This window comes from Somniosus microcephalus, chromosome 6 (assembly GCF_052327205.1).
Source record: "Somniosus microcephalus isolate GS21.2 chromosome 6, FLI_Smic_1.0, whole genome shotgun sequence".
NCBI lineage: Eukaryota > Metazoa > Chordata > Chondrichthyes > Squaliformes > Somniosidae > Somniosus > Somniosus microcephalus.
The window spans coordinates 39,606,039-39,627,209 of NC_140992.1; the positions used below are offsets into that span (position 1 = coordinate 39,606,039).

At 42.6% G+C, this 21,171-nt stretch overlaps 1 protein-coding gene across 1 annotated transcript in view; it reads right to left on the bottom strand.

Annotated features, from left to right (window-relative positions):
* LOC147115634 (mucin-4-like) overlaps positions 1 to 21,171 on the bottom strand; it is an 83,170-nt gene that overhangs the window by 35,979 nt on the left and 26,020 nt on the right. Inside the window, exons 14-18 of the mRNA XM_085990064.1 lie at positions 20,828 to 21,012; positions 19,095 to 19,275; positions 18,454 to 18,579; positions 13,532 to 13,654; positions 3,113 to 3,235 (exon numbers count right to left, since the gene is read on the bottom strand). Of these exons, the coding sequence (XP_085846190.1) occupies positions 3,113 to 3,235; positions 13,532 to 13,654; positions 18,454 to 18,579; positions 19,095 to 19,275; positions 20,828 to 21,012 (738 nt within the window). The remainder of the gene's footprint in view (positions 1 to 3,112; positions 3,236 to 13,531; positions 13,655 to 18,453; positions 18,580 to 19,094; positions 19,276 to 20,827; positions 21,013 to 21,171) is intronic.

Here is a 21,171-nt window from a genome sequence, read left to right on the forward strand (position 1 = left end):
CCATTCAATAAGATCATGGCTGATCTGATCCTAACCGCCAATCCACTATCATAGAACCATCTCCTGAATCTAACAGAATTAGACACACGAAATAGGAGCAGGATCAGGCTACATGGCCCCTGGGCTCGCTCCGCTACCCACAGGGCCATGACCGATCCGAACCTAGTCTCATGTCCAAATTCCTGCCCGCTCCCCGTAACCCTTAATTCCCTTTACTTCTAGGAAACTGTCTATTTCTGTTTTAAATTTATGTAATGATGTAGCTTCTACAGCTTTTTGGGGCAGCATATTCCATGGACCTACCACCCTCGGAGCGAAGTAGTTCCTCCTCATCTCAGTTTTGAAAGAGCAGCCCCTTATTCTAAGACTATGCCCCCTAGTTCTAGTTTCACCCATCATCGGGAACATCCTCCCCGCATCCACCCAATCCAACCCCTTCACAATCTTATATGTTTCAATAAGATCGCCTCTCATTCTTCTGAACTCCAATGAGTAGAGTCCCAATCTACTCAACCTCTCATATGTCCATCCCCTCATCCCCGGGATTAACCGAGTGAACCTTCTTTGTACTGACTCGAGAGCAAGTATGTCCTTTCTTAAGTATGGACACCAAAACTGTACGCAGTATTCCAGGTGCGGTCTCACCAATACCTTGTACAACTGAAGCAATACCTCCCTATTTTTATATTCTATCCCCCTAGCAATGAAAGCCAACATTCCATTGGCCTTCTTAATCACTTGCTGCACCTGCATACTAACCTTTTGAGTTTCGTGCACCAGGACCCCCAGATCCCTTTGTACTTCAGTACTTTCCAGTTTCTTGCCATTAAGATAATAACTTGCTCTACGATTTTTCCTGCCAAAGTGCATAACCTCACACTTTCCAGTATTGTATTCCATCTGCCAAATCTCTGCCCACTTACTTAGCCTGTCTATGTCCCCTTGCAGGTTTTTTATGTCCTCCTCACTCACTACTTTCCCTCCCATCTTAGTATCATCTGCAAACTTTGATATGTTACACTCGGTCCCCTCCTCCAAATCGTTAATATAGATTGTAAAGAGTTGGGGACCCAGCACTAACCCCTGCGGAACACCACTAGTTACTGATTGTCAGTCTGAGAATGAACCATTTATCCCAACTCTCTGCCTTCTGTTAGATAGCCAATCCTCTATCCATGCCAGAATATTACCCCCAATCCCGTGATTTTTTATCTTAAGTTAAGTAAGGGTGTTACATTAGCAGTTTTCCAGTCTGCCGGGACCATTGCCGAGTCCAGGGAGTTTTGGAAAATTATTACCAATGCATCCACAATCCCTACTGCCACTTCCCTCAAGACCCTAGGATGTAAGCCATCAGGTCCAGGTGATTTATCCGCCTTGAGTCCCATTATTTTACCGAGTACCACTTCCTTAGTGATTTTGATCGTGTTTAGCTCCTCCCCCCCCTTTAGCCCCCTGTTTATCCAGTGTTGGGATATTCTTAGTGTCTTCTACTGTAAAGACTGATACAAAATATTCATTCAGCGTTTTTGCCATCTCCATATTTCCCGGTCTCATCCTCTAAGGGACCAACATTTACTTTAGCCACCCTTTTTCTTTTTATATAACTATAAAAACTCTTACTATCTGTTTTTATAATTTTTGCTAATTTACTTTCATAATCTATCTTCCCTTTCTTAATCAATCTTTTTGTTATTTTTTGCTGTCTTTTAAAGTTTTCCCAATCCTCTATCCTCCCGCTAGATTTGGCTACCTTATATGCCCTTGTTTTTAGTCGAATACTATCCTTAATTTCTTTACTTAGCCACGGATGGCTGTCTTTTCTTTTACACCCTTTTCTTCTCAGTGGAATATATATTTTTTGGAAGTTGTAAAGTAACTCCTTAAATGTACACCACTGATCATGTATCGTCTTACCCTTTAATCTATTTTCCCAATCCACTCTACTCAATTCCGCTCTCATACCTTCATAGTCTCCTTTATTCAAGCTTAGCACGCTTGTTTGAGATCCAACCTTCTCACCCTCTAATTGAATATGGAATTCAACCATGTTATGGTCATTCATTCCAAGGGGATCCTTTACTAGGACATTTTAATTAATCCTGTCTCGTTACACAGGACCAGATCTAAGGTTGCTTGCCTCCTGGTCGGTTCAGTTACATACTGCTCAAGAAACCCATCCCTAATACACTCAATGAACTCATCCTCAAGGCAGCCCTGCCCAATTTGATTTGTCCAATTAATATGATAGTTAAAATCCCCCATAATTATAGATGTTCCCTTATTACAAGCCTCAACTATTTCCTGATTGATACTCCGTCCAACAGAGTTGCCACTGTTCGGAGGCCGAAAGACTACGCCCACTAGTGTTTTTTTCCCCTTATTATTCCTTACCTCCACCCAAACTGTTTCATTATCCTGATCTTTTGACCCAATATCATTTCTCTGTATTACAGTGATTCCTTCCTTTATTAACATAGCCACCCCACCTCCCCTTCCTTCCTGCCTGTCCTTCCTGATCGTTAAATAACCTGGTATGTTTAATTCCCAGGCATTGTCACCCTGCAGCCATGTTTCTGTAATGGCCACAAGATCATACCCATATGTAGATATTTGTGCCATTAACTCGTCTATTTTGTTACGAATGCTACGTGCATTCAGATAGAGAACTTTCAAAGATGTTTTGTGACACTTAGTTCCTGCTTTTGCCCTTTTTATTACTTTACCTTTTACTCCATACCTTCTGCCCCTTCCTGACACGCTCTGGTTTTTAATTTCCCCACTGCTACCTAAGTCTATGACCTTCTCTGTTGTCATTTTTATTATTTGCTCTCTAGGAACCTCCCCCCCACTGGTTAGTTTAAAGTATCATGCATAGTTGATGGGCTAAGGAACACATCCATCTTCACAGTGAGTATTGTGTTGTAAACATTACATACACAGAATGAGTTCATTGACTACACCGAGCCATTGTCTTTAGAGGCCATAGTGAAACATATGTCAATCAGTTGATAGAGTTAAGACTTTATAGTATTTTTTTTGGTGGTTTAGGTAATCACAACTTTTGGGAAAATAGCGCAAAAGCATATGCATTAGGAAATTGTCTACTTACCATTGCACATTACACCAGAATATCCAGGTTTGCACTGACAGGTATATGAACCCGCCAGGTTACGACAGACACCATGTGTTTTAGAGCAGCTATTTGATTCTGGATCAAGACATTCATCTATATCTGCAGAGTAAATTTTCAGCTATTAATAAATGAACATCTGCGAGATGTCATATATTTGTAAAAAGGAGCAAGTAAGTGGTATACTGTCACATTGGATCAATAATTCGTAAAAAGTGTTTCGTTTTCCCCATTTTCTACAGCACCATCTATCTGCTAAACCATTTCTCCCATTTTGAAGTGAGAGGAAACATTAGCATTCCACCAGTATTTGAGTGAGAGGGCACTGCACTACTGCCACTTCAACAACTGTTTAGTTGTTTGAGAAAACGTTGGCTGTCAACATCTATAAATATAAATAAATCCTCCTCTAGAAGTGTTGTATTAACCCCACTGGATACATGTTCCAGCATTGTGGTGCTCAGATTACCAGAATTGCCCTCCTCTCTCTGACCCTAGTCTGTGTCTCACTCACCCCTTCTCTTTCTCTAATTCTCTTCCACAAGCCCCTCACTGTACCGTACCCACTTCTCCACCCTCTAACCCTGCTCTATCTTCCTCTTTCTCCACCTCATCAGCCTCTAGCCTGCCCCTTTCCTACTTTCCACCTTTGGCCTACACTTGATCCTGACTTCGTCGTCCTACTTCAGCTGTGGTCCAATTATTTTCTACCCTTTACATTCCTTGACTGGAAGATTGTACTTAGTCTTAGCATTTAGATCAACTACTGTGTTATAATATATATATATATATATATATAATATATTTTCCCTAAGCTTTAACTATTGATTAATACACTAAAATTTCACAGGAGTTTAATCCCCACGTCACAAAAGTACCTACTTTTTGGGACAATTACAGAATATTGACTACACTAGTGTAAGGAAAACTGCACAGCACAGATAGTCCAGCTCTCCTGGCTCAAAAAGGATGCATTAGAAGTTTGAGTTTCAGTTCTCTCAGTGGCTCAGTTTCTATATGTATTTCTCCTAAAAAGTGCATGGGTGAGATTTTTCTGTTGAACGCAAGTGTTTTGAAGGATTTTTGTGGGGCCAGGAGCAGCATGAGCACTTGTCCTGTGTCTCTACAGAAGTCTTCCTGCCCGCTGATGGACCTTCAGCAGCTCCCACCCCCTCCCCATGATCGCCTGACCTTCCCCTTTAAATTACATCAGTACCCTGGCCATTGTAAGGTCAAAGAGTAGGTAGGCATTGCTGTAAAGACATGTCTTTTCGTTAAGCTTGTTACTACTTTGAGGATAAAGATTAGAATCATAGGCCAGAGGCACATTGGGGTCGATTTTCAACTTGCCGCATGGGTGTAGAACTGACATTACAGATCAGTTGCCCATTATAGAAGCTGCCCAATTTTCATGTGCATTGGTTTCAATTGAAATAAAAATTAGGTGTTTCCTTTAATAGGTGGCTGATCTGCAATGCCAGTTTTATGCTTATCAAGTTGAAAATCTATGCCAGTGTGACTTTCATTCAGCATAATGTCCCGTTTACACACTATTTCACACACAAAAAATCCCATTGAGTGCAAAAGAGTGGTTCATTTTATACTACCTATACTTCCATCAGTTACATATTTTATACCATTTGATAAATGAGTGACCAAACTAATGATATGATGTAGTCACAGGGTGTAAAATAACAACTCCAACAAGGCCATTTCTTTCAAGAACCTACGCTTGGATATGTGTATTTCTCAACTGTGCAATTGGGTCCTTCATATCCCTGTAGACATATAGGCCCAGAAATTCAGGTCGGGGGCTTCCCGCGGGTGCAAGCCCCCGACCTGCACTTACCTTGCGCGCCGGCCGTTGAGCTGTAGGGCCCCATGGAATTCCGCTCCGGGGCCTGGCCCAGCTGCTGGTATGCTGTGCTTGTGTGTCCCAGGGGCGTAGTTAGTGCGATGCGTCCCCTGGGATCACGTGAGCCATGGGCAGCCAATCGGAGGAGGGAAAAGCCCATTCATAAGATTGACAGGAAGACCTGTCAAAACTTATAAATACTACGGGCCCCAAAATAGCAGTTAACCTTCAAATAAATTTTTTAAATAAACTATAAATTACATTAAATAACTATTTTAAACAATAATTTAAATTTTTGAAAAAAATAATTTTATATTCTAACAGGGCTAAAAATAAACTTACCTTGCTTTAAAATATTTAAAAATAATAAACCTGTGGAAAAAATGTTTTAATTTTAATTAATTGACCACTTACCTTATGCCTGCTTTTTAAATGTGTAAATCCTGCAGGCTTACCCTCCCAGGAAAACCTGAAAAAAACTAAGTTCAAAGCACACGCGCAGCCTCCCCTGCGCGCGCGTTCGACCTCTGAACCTCTTCGTTCAGAGGATCGGAAGTGCCGGTTTCCCACGCATGCACAGTGCATGCAGAAAACCGGCACTTCTATTCAGCCTATGGGTGAGTACTCCGTGCGTACTCACCCGTGGAGACCCGAAATACTGGGCCTATGAAAGACCCCTCAGTGTCGATACAAATGGAGTTACTACTTGAACAGGGACTATAATTAAGACATTCAACTATATCTGGAAGAATAATGTCAGAAAATAACAGGTTATATATTACAAGAGGTTTAGACGTATGGTGTTAATAGTTTGTACAGTGCTAAATTATTGAAGAAAACAGTTTGTTGATCATTGAAATCTCCCATTAAAATGAGAAGAATTGACAAATCGATTTCAGTGGAGTAGGTTCAGAAATTCAAAATGAAAGTATACGTTCCTTGATTGAATTCCATATTATGCTAGAAGATAGGATTGGAAAAATCTAAACTTTGAGATATAAGGTAGAGATTGGATAGGTGAGTAGATTTGAACACTGTCCTTCCAATTTCTAGGACTTGCTTTGGCTCAGCTCAGGATGAGAGGATGAACATCACCTCATTGGAATAGTCCTAAATGGGTAGGTTTAAACCACTTTCCCAACATATGAGGTGAAAATTGCCCAAGATTTGACACCAATACGCAAATAAAATGTAAGGATGTTTAAAATAGGAAGGTCACACTGGTACACTAAGGAGTGCTCTGCTGAGTTGCGTTGAGTCACATTGTTGGGTATTGAAGGAGGATCTTTAATTTGCTTCTAATCTATGCTACACCTGTCCTAGTTGATACTGACACTGAGTGCAAATAGTCCTCCAGTACTGAGATACTTTACATAATAAATACATAAAAATTACTAGTATGGTATATTTAATTCTTCTATTTATAAACATTAAACTATATTTTTGGGTGTTCCAGGGCAATCTTGCACAAAATCCATTTTGTAAACTTGGCACAAAATCCTTTTGAAGTGTGCTTGCATGAATCAGGACTGGTTTCAATCACTTTCTATATTTTCTCGGCAGCAGTTATCCCGCTCACTGCCCATTGTCCCTCTTCTAGTATGGTATCACTGCAGAATATTACATCAGAACTGTGATATCCTGGGGACAGTTTGGCATTACAGAAACATAGTCATAGAGTCAGAGTCATAACGGCACAGAAGGAGGCCATTCGGCCCATCGAGTCCGTGCCGGCTCTCTGTAGAGCAATCCAGTAAGTCCCATTCCCCCGCTCTATCTCCGAAGCCCTGCAAGTTTATTTCCCTCAAGTGCCTATCCAGTCTCCCCTTGAAAACATTGTCTCCGCTTCCACCACTTCAGTCAGCAGCGAGTTCCAGGTCCTCACCACTCATTGTGTAAAAAAGTTTTTCCTCACATCCCACCTGTATCTCTTGCCCAAAACCTTAAATCTGTGTCCTCTAGCTCTTGTACCATCAACTAATGGGAACAGCCTTTCCCCATCTAGCCTATCCAAACCAGTCATAATCTTGTACACCTCTATCACATCACCCCTCAACCTCCTTTGCTCTAATGAAAACAAATCCAGCTTCTCCAACCTGTCCTTGTAGCTAAGATTCCCCCATCCCCGGAACCATTGTGTAAATCTCCTCTGCACTCTCTCAAGGGCCTTCACGTCCTTCCTAAAGTGTGGTGACCAGAACTGGATGCAATACTCCAGTTGTGGCCTAACCAGCGCTTTATAAAGATTCAGCATAACTTCTCTACTTTTGTACTCAATACCTCTATTTATGAAGCCCAAGATCCCATATGCTTTGCTAACCACTCTCTCAATATGTCCTGCCACCTTCAGGGACCTATGCACATTAACTTCCAGGTCCCTCTGTCCCTGCATACTCTTTAAAACTGTGCCATTAAGTGTATATTGCCTCTCTCTTCCTTCTGCCAAAATGCATCATCTCACATTTCTCTGTGTTAAATTCCATCTGCCGCTTGTCTGCCTTTCTATGTCCTGTTGCAGTCGATTGGTATCCTCACTGTTTGTCTCACCCCCAAGCTTGGTGTCATCGGCAAATTTAGAAATTCTACTCTGTATTCCAATATCTAGGTCATTTATATGTATCAAAAAAAGCAGTGGCCCTAGCACTGACCCTTGGGGAATACCACTGTCTACCATCCTCCAGTCTGAAAAACAGCCATTTACCACAACTCGCTGTTTTCTATCCTTAAGCCAATTCCTTATCCAAGCTGCCACTGACCCACCTATTCCATGAGCCTCAATTTTGTTAACCAGCCTTCTATGTGGTGCTTTGTCAAACGCCTTCCTAAAATCCATGTAGACAACATCCATTGCATTCCCTTCATCAATCCTCCCTGTTACTTCATCAAAAAATTCAATTGGATAGGTAAGGCCTCAGAGCAGCGGAGGCAGGTGGGCGGACCTGCGAGGGAACGAGGCTGAGCGGCGGCGAGTTCAAAAACAGCTCCGAGACCAGGTAAGGGCTCAGAGCAGCGGAGGCAGGCGGGCATTCCTGCGAGGGAACGAGGCTGAGCAGCGGTGAGTTCAAAAACAGCTCCGAGACCAGGTAAGGCGTACCAATCTCCAGTCTCCGAAGTCCGAGTGAAGGAGAGAGGTAAAAAGTAATCCAAGTGTGACGTCACCAAAAAGCGGGTAAGTGATTGGTTGGTAAGTATTTACTCTTTCTCCTTCTTTACAAAACTTAAATTCAGTGGTTTATAGTTTCTAGGGTCTCTGTGGTGTAGCGGGGACTGCTGGCAGGCAAGTGCCCTTGAGTATATCATTAAATTGGTGGTATTGATTTAATTTAAATTAATTAAAGGGTAAGTCATGTCAGGACAGCCCAGCCCTGTATTATGCTCCTCTTGCTCTATGTGGGAATTCAGGGACACTGCCGGTGTCCCTGACGACCATGTGTGCCAGAAATGCATCCAGCTGCAGCTACTAGCAGACCGCATTGCGGCGCTGGAGCTGCGGATGGATGGGCTTTGGAGCATTCACGCTGCTGAGAGGGTCGTGGATAACACATTTAGTGAGTTGGTCACACCGCAGGTAAAGGCCGCACAGGCAGAAGGGAAATGGGTGACCATCAGGCAGAGCAGTAGAGGCAGGCAGGTAGTGCAGGGGACCCCTGTGGCCATCCCCCTCTCAAACAGGTATACCGATTTGGATACTGTTGAGGGGGATGACTTACCAGAGGAAGGCAGCAGCAGCCAACTTCCTGGCACCAGGGATGCTTCTGCTGCTCAGGAAGGGAGGAAAAAAAGAGTGAGAGAGCAATAGTGGTAGGGGATTCCATCGTAAGGGGAACAGATAGGCATTTCTGTGGCCGTAGACGTGACTCCAGGATGGTTTGTTGCCTCCCTGGTGCCAGGGTCAAGGATGTCACTGAACGGCTGCAGGGCATTCTGAAGGGGGAGGGTGAACAGTCAGAGGCCATGGTTCACATTGGGACTAATGACATGGGTAGGAAGAGGGATGAGGTCCTGCAGCAAGAATTTAGGGAGCTAGGTAGCAGATTAAAGAGCAGGACCTCAAAGGTTGTAATCTCTGGATTACTCCCAGTGCCACGTGCTAGTGAGTATAGGAATAGGAGGATAGAGCAGATGAATGCGTAGCTAAAGAGTTGGTGCAGGAGGGAGGACTTTAGTTTCCTGGATCACTGGGCCTGCTTCTGGGGAAGGTAGGACTTGTACAAGTTGGACGGGTTGCACCTGAACCAGAACGGGACAAATATCCTTGCGGGGAGGTTTGCTAGCACTGTTCGGGGGGGTTTAAACTAAAATGGCAGGGGGTTGGGAACCTGAGCAGGGAGACAGAGGAAAGGGAAACAGGGATAAAAGCAAAAGATAGGAAGGAGAAAAACAAAAGTGTCAGTCAGAGAAATCAATGGTTTAAATCAAACATGGCCACAGTAAATAATAATTCTAATAGGTCTAAGAGCATTAAAAAAACAAGCCTGAAGGCTTTGTGTCTTAATGCGAGGAGCATTTGTAATAAGGTGTGCGAATTGGCTGCGCAAATAGAGGTAAACGAATATGATTTGGTTGGGATTACGGAAACGTGGCTCAAGGATGGCCAAGACTGGGAACTCAACATCCAGGGGTATTCGATATTCAGGAAAGATAGGCAAAAAGGAAAGGAAGGTGGGGTAGCATTACTGGTTAAAGAAGGGATTAATACAATTGTAATGAAGGATATTAGCTCTGATGATGTGGAATCTGTATGGGTAGAATTGAGAAATACTAAGGGGAAAAAAACATTAGTGGGAGTGGTATATAGACCTCCCAACAGTAAGGCGGAGGTTGGAGATGGCATTAAAAGGGAAATTAAAGAAGCGTGCAATAAGGGCACAGCAGTCATCATGGGTGACTTTAATCTACATATAGATTGGGCCAACCAAATTAGTAACAATACTGTGGAGGAGGATTTCCTGGCGTGTTTACAGGATGGTTTCCTGGACCAATATGTCGAGGAATCAACCAGAGATCAGGCCATCTTAGACTGGGTATTATGTAACGAGAAAGGATTAATTAGCAATCTTGTTGTACGAGGCCCCTTGGGTCGGAGCGATCATAATATGATCAAATTCTTCATTAAGATGGAGAATGAAGTAGTTGACTCAGAGACTAGGGTCCTGAATTTAAATGAAGGAAACTACGATGGTCTGAGGAGCGAGTTGGGTAGGATTGATTGGGGAATGGCACTCAAAGGGTTGACGGTGGATAGGCAATGGCAAACAGTCAAAGACCGAATGGATGAACTACAGAATTTGTTCATCCCAGTTTGGCATAAAAATAAAACAAAAAAGGTGACTCAACCGTGGCTAACAAGGGAAATTAGGGATAGCATAAGATCCAAGGAGACGGCATATAAATTGGCCAGAAAAAGCAATAATCCTGAGGATTGGGAGCAGTTTAGGATTCAACAAAGGAGGACAAAGGCATTAATTAAGAAAGGGAAAATAGAATATGAGAGTAAGCTAGCATGGAACATAAAAACTGTAAAAGCTTTTATAGATATGTGAAGAGAAAAAGATTGGTGAAGTCAAGCGTAGGTCCCTTGCAGTCAAAATCATGGGAATTTATAATGGGAAACAAAGAAATGGCAGACCAACTAAATTCATACTTTGGTTCTGTCTTCACAAAGGAGGACACAAATAACCTCCCAGAGATGCTGGGGAACATAGGGTCTGATGAAAGGGTGGAACTGAAAGAAATCAGTATTTGTAGGGAAATGGTGTTAGGAAAATTGATGGGACTGAAGGCCGATAAATCCCCAGGGCCTGATAATCTACATCCCAGGGTACTTAAGGAAGTGGCCCTAGAAATAGTAGATGCATTGCTGGTCATCTTCCAGAACTTGATAGACTCTGGAACAGTACCCATGGATTGGAGGGTAGCTAATGTTACCCAACTATTCAAAAAAGGTGGTAGAGAAAAAGCAGGGAATTATAGACCGGTAAGCCTGACATCGGTAGTGGGGAAAATGCTAGAGTCTATTGTAAAAGATGTAATAGCGGAGCACTTGGAAAGCAGTGACAGGATCGGACAAAGTCAACATGGATTTACAAAAGGTAAATCATGCTTGACTAATCTACTGGAATTTTTTGAGGATGTAACTGGTAAAATAGATAAGGGAGAACCAGTGGATGTGGTGTATTTGGACTTTCAGAAGGCTTTCAATAAGGTTCCACATAAGAGATTAGCATGCAAAATTGAGGCACATGGGATTGGGGGCAAGGTATTGACTTGGATAGAGAACTGGTTGGCGGACAGAAAGCAAAGAGTTGGAATAAACGGGTCGTTTTCCGAGTGGCAGGCAGTGACTAGTGGGGACCGCAAGGATCGGTCCTAGGACCCCAGCTGTTTACAATATATATTAATGATCTGGACGAGGGAATTGGATATAATATCTCCAAATTTGCAGACGACACAATGCTGGGTGGGAGGGTAAGCTGTGAGGAGGATGTCGTGAAACTCCAGTATGATTTGGACAGGTTGGGTGATTGGGCAGAAAAATGGCAAATGCACTATAATGTGGATAAATGTGAGATTATCCACTTTGGTGGCAAAAACAGGAAGGCAGATTATTATTTGAATGGCAATAGATTGGGAGAAGGGGAAGTGCAAAGAGACCTGGGTGTTCTTGTGCACCAGTCGCTGAAGGTAAGCATGCAGGTGCAGCAGGCGGTTAAGAAGGCAAATGGTATGTTGGCCTTCGTAGCAAGAGGGTTCGAGTACAGGAACAAGGATGTCTTGCTACAGTTGTACAGGGCCTTGGTGAGACCACACCTTGAGTACTGTGTGCAATTTTGGTTGCCTTACCTGAGGAAGGACGTTCTTGCCATGGAAGGAGTGCAGCGAAGATTCACCAGGCTGATACCTGGGATGGCAGGAATGACGTATGAGAGATTGTGTCGATTGGGCTTATACTCACTGGAGTTTAGAAGATTGAGAGGGGATCTCATCGAAACCTATAAAATTCTGTCAGGCCTGGACAGACTAGATGCAGGAAGGATGTTTCTGATGGCCGGGGAGTCCAGAACCAGGGGTCATAGTCTAAGGATAAGGGGTAAGCCATTTAGGACCGAAATGAGGAGGAATTTCTTCACCCAGAGAGTGGCGAACCTGTGGAATTCTCTGCCACAGAGGGCGGTGGAGGCCAGTTCATTAAATATATTCAAGAAAGAGTTGGATATATTTCTTAAGGCTAAAGGGATCAAGGGATATGGGGAGAAGGCAGGGACAGGGTACTGAATTTGGATGATCAGCCATGATCTCATTGAATGGCAGAGCAGGCTCGAAGGGCCGAATGGTCTCCTCCTGCTCCTATCTTCTATGTTTCTATGTTTCAAGCATGATCTGACTTTTACAAATCCGTGTTGGCTCTCCTTAATTAGCTTAAACCCCTCCAAGTACCCATTAATTTTTTCCTTGATTATTGTTTCTAAAACTTTACCGACCACTAATGTTAAACTGATGTCCTCCAGTTACTAGGATTGTCCTTACACCCTTTTTTGAACAATGGTGTCACATTTGCCACTTTCTAATCCTCAGACACCTCCCCGCATCTAGGGAAGATTGGAAAATTATGGCAAGCCCTTCTGCTATCTCCTCCCCCAATTCCCTTAGCAACCTGGGATGCAAGCCATCTGGACCAGGCGACTTATCTACTCTAAGCATACCCAACCTTTCTAGTACATCCTGTCCACCATAGTACATAAGTCAAGTGGTGTCCTGCATACAACAAGAAGCTAAGAGGGGTTTTGATAAGAATGAAGTTGTGATTAATGATCATTTGAAATAGGTTGAATATTTTGCTGTTTAATGTGCAATCCATTTAACAATCAGGAAAAAAAAACTTGTTGCTCTAGATAGCATTCAGTATTCCAGATAGGTGATGAGGAATGGAGAATTTGTGACTGTCCACTCTACCTTGATTGGTGACATGAGTGAGCATGGATCCTTCACCCTTTCCTCAGGACATTGCTTCCTCAAAAAAGCATATTAAATAGTAAAAGAAAAAAATATCTCCCCAGAGATCAAATTTCCCAGTGTGCATGGTAGAAAAAATATTTGAAAATACTTTACACACTTAACTTTGGAGTCCATTGACTGTCATATAGGCAAAGTGTAACATCTGTAGGTGTATGTGTATATTTGCCAAAAAGAAACTTGCAGCACTGCTTACAATCATTGCCATAACAACTCTAACTGGATTACACCAAAGTTATGTAGACTTAAATGGAAGTTAGCAGGAACATATTGAAAAAGAGAAAGGAAAATAAAAGGATTAAACAGTGACAGAGATGACAAGAGAAAGACTATGAGATCCATAGAGAAATGGAGATAGAAAGATTGGAAGACAAGCAGAAAGACCAAAAGAAGAAGATAGAAAGAATTAAAATGGAAGCTGAACAAGAGACAGTTACACAGCGAGAGAGGCACAATTTTAGTTTACTTTTATTTGTGAGTGATGCCATGAAAGATCAACTGGTGGTGAAGTTTTAATAAAGATATCCTACCAAGACAGAATTTATAGGGCACTCCTTCATATCCAGTCTTGCACACACATGTGTAGTTTCCTACTGTATTGGTACAGTCTGCATTTTCTGGACAAGTAGAAACATTGCTGCATTCATTAATGTCTGAAAGAGAAGGATTAAAACAATGGCTATTAGAAACATAGAAAAATAGGAGCAGGAGTAGGCCATTCGGCCCTTCAAGCCTGCTCTGCCATTCAATATGATCATGGCTGATCCTCTATCTCAATACCATATTCCCCCTCTCTCCCCACACCCCTTGATGCCTTTTGTGTCTAGAAATCTATCTATCTCCTTCTTAAATATATTCAGTGACTTGGCCTCCACAGCCCTCTGTGGTAGAGAATTCCACAGGTTCACCAGCCTCTGAGTGAAGAAATTTCTCCTCATCTCAGTCCTAAATGCCCTACCCCATATCTGGAGACTGTGACCACTCGTTCTCAACCCCCCAGCCAGGGGAAACATCCTCTCTGCATCCAGTCTGTTTAGCCCTGTCAGAATTTTATACGTTTCAATGAGATCCCTTCTCATTCATCTAAACTCTAGTGAATACAGGCCTAGTCGACCCAATCTCTCCTCATACGACAGTCCTGCCATTCCAGGAATCAGTCTGGTGAACCTTGGCTGCACTCCCTCTTTGGCAAGTATATCCTTTCCTAGGTAAGCAGACCAAAACTGGACACAGTACTCCAGGTGTGGTCTCACCAAGGCCCTGTACAACTGTAGTAAGACATCCTTTGCTCCTGTACTCAAATCCTCTTGCAATGAAGGCCAACATACCATTTGCCTTCCTAACTGCCTGCTGCACCTGCATGTTTACTTTCAGTGACTGGTGTACAAGGACACCCAGGTCCCTTTGTACATCAACATTTCCCAATCTATCACCATATTAAATAATACTCTGCCTTTCTGTTTTTCCTACCGAAGTGGATAACTTCACATTTATCCACGTTATACTGCATCTGCCATATATTTGCCCACTCACTCAACTTGTCTAAATCGCCTTGAAGCCTCTTTGCATCCTCCTAACAACTCCCACTCCCACCTAGTTTTGTGTCGTCAGCAAACTTGGAAATATTACATTTGGTTCCCTCATCTAAATCATTGATATATATTGTGAATAGCTGGGGCCCAAGCACTGATCCCTGCAGTACCCCACTAGTCACTGCCTGCCACCCTGAAAAAGACCCATTTATTTCTACTCTCTGATTCCTGTCTGTTAACCAATTTTTAATCCATGCCAGTATATTACCCCCAATCCCATGTGCTTTAATTTTGCACACTAACCTCTTATGTGGGACTTTATCAAAGGCCTTCTGAAAATCCAAATACACCACATCCACTGGTTCTCCCTTATCTATTCTACCAGTTACATCCTCAAAAAACTCCAGTAGGTTTGTCAAACACGATTTCCCTTTCATAAATCCATGTTGACTCTGTCTAATCCCATTGATATTTTCTAAGTATCCTGTTATCACTTACTTTATAATAGACTCTAGCATTTTCCCTACTACTGATGTTAGGCTCACCGGTCTGTAGTTCCCTGTTTTCTCTCTCCCTCTTTTTTTAAATAGTGGGGTTACATTTGCCACCCTCCAATCTGCAGGATTTCCACTGCAGTTCTTCTACAGTTGAAATTCTTCCCTGTCTTCTCAAAGATAACTTAACAGCAATCCATGGGAAAAGCATACTGAACTAGGGATACATTTCTCCTTCAGGACATATTTTCAAAGAATATTCCTTCATCAAAATTGTCCCCAATTTTTCTCCCAGTTTACAGCTCGTTCTTTCTGATACCCATTATTTTTACTTCTACCAGTTATGTATTTAACTAATATATACATGATGACCTCTTGAATTCCAGCACCTACAAAGAAATCTACTGTAATCTGTACAGTATCTAAATATTACCAGAGCAAAATTCCTATTTTTTGCCTATTGTGTTTTCACATAGGACTTATAAGACCTTTCAATTCAATATTAAACAAAACAATATTTGGTTTAAAAATTGTACTTTACGACAGCTTGGTGGCACGGTGGAAAGGAAGAATGCAGCGTTGTGATAGTGACATCATCACGTACTGGGACCCTGATTTCAACCCATTCATTAAAGGCCATATTGGAACCAATATTGTAGTCCCAGCACAGCAGCAGTGGGACTGCACTTCCTCAAGTGCACTGTGCGGCTGTGTCGCATCCATAATGCCAGGCTAGCTCATTAATATAATTTGATGGTGTAAGATTCGAAATTTTCATTAATAATCACGCAGTAAAATAGGGTTAATAAGACAGTTTTATTGACCAAAAGAAGCTTGTACAGAGAAACCTTTGATAAAAGGGCACACAAAATGGCCACCGGACCTCGTGACCAGCTTCTGGGACCATTTGAATTTCTGTTACTGCAAGTCAGACAGGCTTGTGGATTGAGGACATTAAGCCCGCGAAAACCAGTTTCGGGAAACCGAAACTCAGGGAACTGAGCATACATATTGATTAGATTATAAGTACAGGACAGTTTTGGGTAGCAGGATGAGGCCCATCAAGAAATGGGCGGACAATTGAACGAACACTTAAACCCATTTACTGTACAAAGAAAAGCCGTTTAACAGCCATCAAGGGCAATCTCCAGACCGATCAATATACAAACCAAGTTACGGTGACAAAGAAAAGACATTATCGGCCCAGGAAGGCAGTTAAGCTATCACCGGCTCCCGTTACGAAGACAAAACGCCCCTGCAGAGAATTCTGCCCGCCAAAAATATTACAAAGACAGGACTATGATTTGGCAGGAGATAAGAATGTCCCAAAAAGGTATAACTGTGGATTGAAAAAGCCCATCAGAACCCGCTTCGTGGCTTCACTTCGGTTTTCATTTCTTCAACGCTTCGGGACAGACTCTTCGGTTAAGGCAGCACTTCGGTTTCGGAACGTGGTCGGTGTTCGGCCAGGCAAGGCTCGGCCACGACGGGAAGACGACGAGGGTGGCCCGGGTACTTTTGTCGGGAGATCATCGACGACCCAGGCCGAAGGAGAAGACACCCTCGGGAAAAACGACGATCCAGGCCGGAGAAAAGGGACACTCCGGGCCCAGCACTCCAGTGCCTCAACATCCCATCGGTAACGGATTCTCACAGGTGCATTCAGTGCTTCAACATCACGTCGGTAACGGATTCATCCGTGGCGAGCGCTCACCAAGGCTGTATCGGCAGCCTCATCGCGGGAGAACCAAGAGGAAAACAAGCTGCGCCAGAAGTTTCCAAATCCACGTGACGACGGAAAGCTGTGCCAAAAGGGCTGCGAACCCCTTTTCGCAATTCTGAAAGTGGTGAGCATGATCCCGAGTTCCTCAAGTCGAAACTTAGTTAGGTCTAGGGGAGGGGGTTAAGGGTGGTTGTAATGTGTTACCCCTTTTACGATGTGCTGTGTGTTCCCCATTTCCATAGAGTTAAGTTTATAGATATGTGCATGCTTGTAGTAGCTTTAATCTGTGCTTATGACATGTATTTTATAATGCTGCAAACTGTTTAATAAAAGCATCCATTTCGTGCTATTCGACCTGGTCTATTGAGTTTTTCTGCACTATAGCTCCCTGCACCTAAGTCCAAGGTCGAGAACCGTAGGGGTGAGTGGGTCGAACCACTCACGGGTAATTATTGCAAGAAGCCTGGCAGGAGACCAGAGCAAGCAAGAGAAACCCCCTACAATGGCAATCCCAAGATATAGTGCATGACATGCTGGGAGTGTAGTGAGGTTGAGATGTGGGATAGCCTGCGCCAGCAGCACATAAATGGCACTTACAATACAAAAGAGCCTTTTAGAGGGAGGGAAGGAGGCCAGTGTCCAAATAAAAATTGGCCTCTTAGAGCCAACAGTTAAAGAAAAAGCAGCCATGGTAGCCTTATTCTAAGTTCAGGGCTGTGCAAAAGATTTTAAAATGCTAGCCTGCCCTGTCATCTGGATACAAACTGTGTAGGCTCTTTAGTACGAGCATTGTTTTGGGCCCTCATTGGAGGATGTAAAATGTACAGGGTGAATGGTGGGCCTCCCTGACTGATAATACGGGAGTGGTGCCTAACGTGCTTCAGTGTAATATGTGCTGACCATCTCATTATCATCCCCATCGAGTGGAGGGAAAATGCTTCTGCGTAGGAAGAGAGGAAAAATCTCAGGCTAACTATACTTCTGTTAATCCCATACACCATTTAGTGCCAGAAATAACAGTGGTGCTGAGGACAATTATCGTATCCCATTATCACTGAAGATGAACTAACTGATCAGGGATTGAATCTGGGACCTGCGTGATCTATAGATCTCAGCTCCTATACTGAGTAACTGACTGAGCCATCAGTGCAGCTTCATTATATCACTTTTAGCAGTATATATTGTGCTGCATGTGGTCAAATTGTAGAACAAAACAAAAATAAAAGAAACCACTACAGGTTGTAAGTTGTCGAGCAGTGAAAAGTTAATTCTTTCAATTATTGGCAAAATTGTGTTCACAGAATCACAGAAATCACAGAAACCCCACAGTGCAGATAGAGGCCATTTCGGCCCATCGAGCCTGCACCGATACATATCCCACCCGATCCCCGTAACCCCTACACCAACACATATCCCACCCCTATCCCCGTAACCCCACGTATTTAATCCCCCTAACACTAAGGGTCAATTTTATCATAGCCAATCAACCTAACCCGCACATCTTTGGACTGTGTTCTGTGACTTAATATCCCAAATAATTTTGCTTTTAACCATTTTAAAATTAAATTGTATTTTTCTTATTGGGAATAACAGTAAATGGCAATAAAATCAGTGAAATGTAATTGTAGAATTCAGATGTACATTTCAAAGTGGTAAGACTTTTTCCACATTGCCTGTTTGGACAATAAACGTTGGTACCTTACCAGTGCACAGGGAGCTGTTCGATGTGTTTACTGTGTAACCCTCATTGCAGCTGCAGTTGTAACTTCCAAACACATTTGTACAGATCTGTTCGCAAGAGGATACATTTTCTAGGCACTCATTTAAGTCTGGAATGCCAAACAAAAATACATAAATCAGTTTCAGACACTTTCTTTGTACATAACCAAACATCCAGCACTTCTGATGGAGCTTCATCCTTACTCTGCTTCTGTGGGGAATACTTCCCAATCCCTCTCTTCAAAACTCCTACTTATTGAGGTTTTACACGTGTAAAAAAAATCCTATTTATACTAGGTGATATTTCCTAAAATTAAAATAATTTGGTCAATTCTTTTATGGTTGCAGAAAAAGCTTCCAAAATAATGTCCCGTGATTTAGGAATAGGTTCCCAGTCAATGTCTGCACCTCATTTCGTTTTCAAAACCAGGACTCATCTTCAAACAACCAGAAATGATCATGAAACAATACAACTATTCCAGTGGCCTGCATTTTAATGTTAAGATTTCTTACTTATTAATTTTGTATGCACCTGAATGGGAATCAGTCTTTGTTTCACTTTACATTATGGTGCACATATTTTGATGATGAACTTTAATAAATAGAAATCAAAAGTTTTCCTTACCAAAACATTTTATCCCATCTCCTTTTAAATTGTCTGGACATGGATCACAGGCATAGCCCTCCAGTGGTGCAGTTTGGTCTTTGCAAGTGTCATTCAGGAAGCATTGGTTGTCTTGACAAGCATCAAAATCCTCAGTGCAGTAATCGCCCGTGTAAGCAGAGGTACAGATACATGCTGGGACCTAAATTATGAACAGACGGGGTTTAGATTTATATGGTTCATGTGGAGAGTTTTTGTTTTGACCATTATATCTGCCTTTGTTGCCCCTGCCAGCATCAGGTGTTGTAAAAACAGACCAGAAATCCCTACCATAAAATCACCTACCAGTGTTCAGTAATACAAAAGCAAAATACTGCGGATGCTGGAAATCTGAAATAAAAACAGAAAATGCTGGAATACTCAGCAGGTCGGGCAGCATCTGTGGAGAGAGAAACAGAGTAAATGTTTCAGGTCGATGATCAACCTGAAACATTGACTCTGTTTCTCTCTCCACAGATGCTGTCTGACCTGCTGATTGTTTCCAGCATTTTCTGTTTTTATACCAGCGTTCAGTGTTCAGTTCCATTCACAAATCCTCAGATAATGAAGCAGTCCATGCCCACATGCAACAAGACCTGGACAGCATTCAGGCTTGGGCTAATAAGTGTCAAGTAACATTCGCACCACACAAGTGCCAGGCAATGACTATCTCCAACAAGAGAGAGTCATACCACCTCTCCTTAACATTCAATGGCATTACCATTGTCAAATCCCCCACCATCAACATCCTGGGGGTCACCATTGACCAGAAACTTAACTGGACCAGCCACATAAATGCTGTGGCTACAAGAGCAGGTCAGAGGCTGGGTATTCTGTGGTGAGTGACTCACCTCCTGACTCCCCAAAGCCTTTCCACCATCTACAAGGCATAAGTCAGGAGTGTGACGGAATACTCTCCACTTGCCTGGATGAGTGCAGCTCCAACAACACTCAAGAAGCTCAACACCATCCAGTACAAAGCAGCCTGCTTGATTGGCACCCCATCCACTGCCTTAAACATTCACTCCCTCCACCAACGGCGCATCATGGCTGCAGTGTGTAACATCCACAACTCGCCAAGGCTTCTTCGACAGCACCCCCCAAACCTGCGACCTCTTCCACCTAGAAGGACAAGGGCAGCAGGCATATGGGAACACCACCACCTCCAAGTTCCCCTCCAAGTCACACACCATCCTGACTTGGAAATATATCGCCGTTCCTTCATCGTCACTGGGTCGAAATCCTAGAACTCCCTCCCTAACAGCACTGTGGGAGTACCTTCACCACACGGACTGCAGTGGTTTAAGAAGGTGGCTCACCACCACCTTCTGAAGGGCAATTAGGGATGGGCAATAAATGCTGGCTTTGCCAGCAACGCCCACTTCCTGTGATTGAATAAAAAAAACCTCTTGTTACTTACTATATGATAGCACTTTGTCCTTAACATTGATCGATGCATGATCTACAGGCTAAATGTTGTGTCTGAAAATAATTCGATGTTCAATTGTACCACTTAAGCCTTAAGTAGAAACTGAACCTCCAACATATTTGATTAAATTGGTGTCCTGTTTTCCAAATGCAAATATTTTGAGATATATCAGTCAAACTGTGGGTGTTTTGGGCTGCCTAGTGAATCTACATCCCTTCTTAATAATCCAATCTAATTATAGAAAGCTTTTGCTTAAAAAGTAAACAATTTCTGATATGTAACTTACCTTAAACACAGTATTGTTTCTTTCTACGCTTAAAACTGATCTGGAATAATTACAAGTTGAATCGATGCTGCAGTTGCACAACGTAAGTGTCAGTCCTAACTCCGAAACAGCCTTGGAATCATTAGCTTGTATTATGGCAAACACTGGAGTGGAGCTTGTTGGATGCCAAGAAAAGTTTCCATTTTCTATAGGCATAAAAGAAAGAATTCATGCATGGTTTTTAAAAATGCTGTGCATTCATATTCTGATATATTTATTCAAATTATATACAATATGAATTTGTCTAGAAGCAAAACAATTTCATCAGTGACCTATTACATATCTCAAAGAACAGTGGCGCCAAT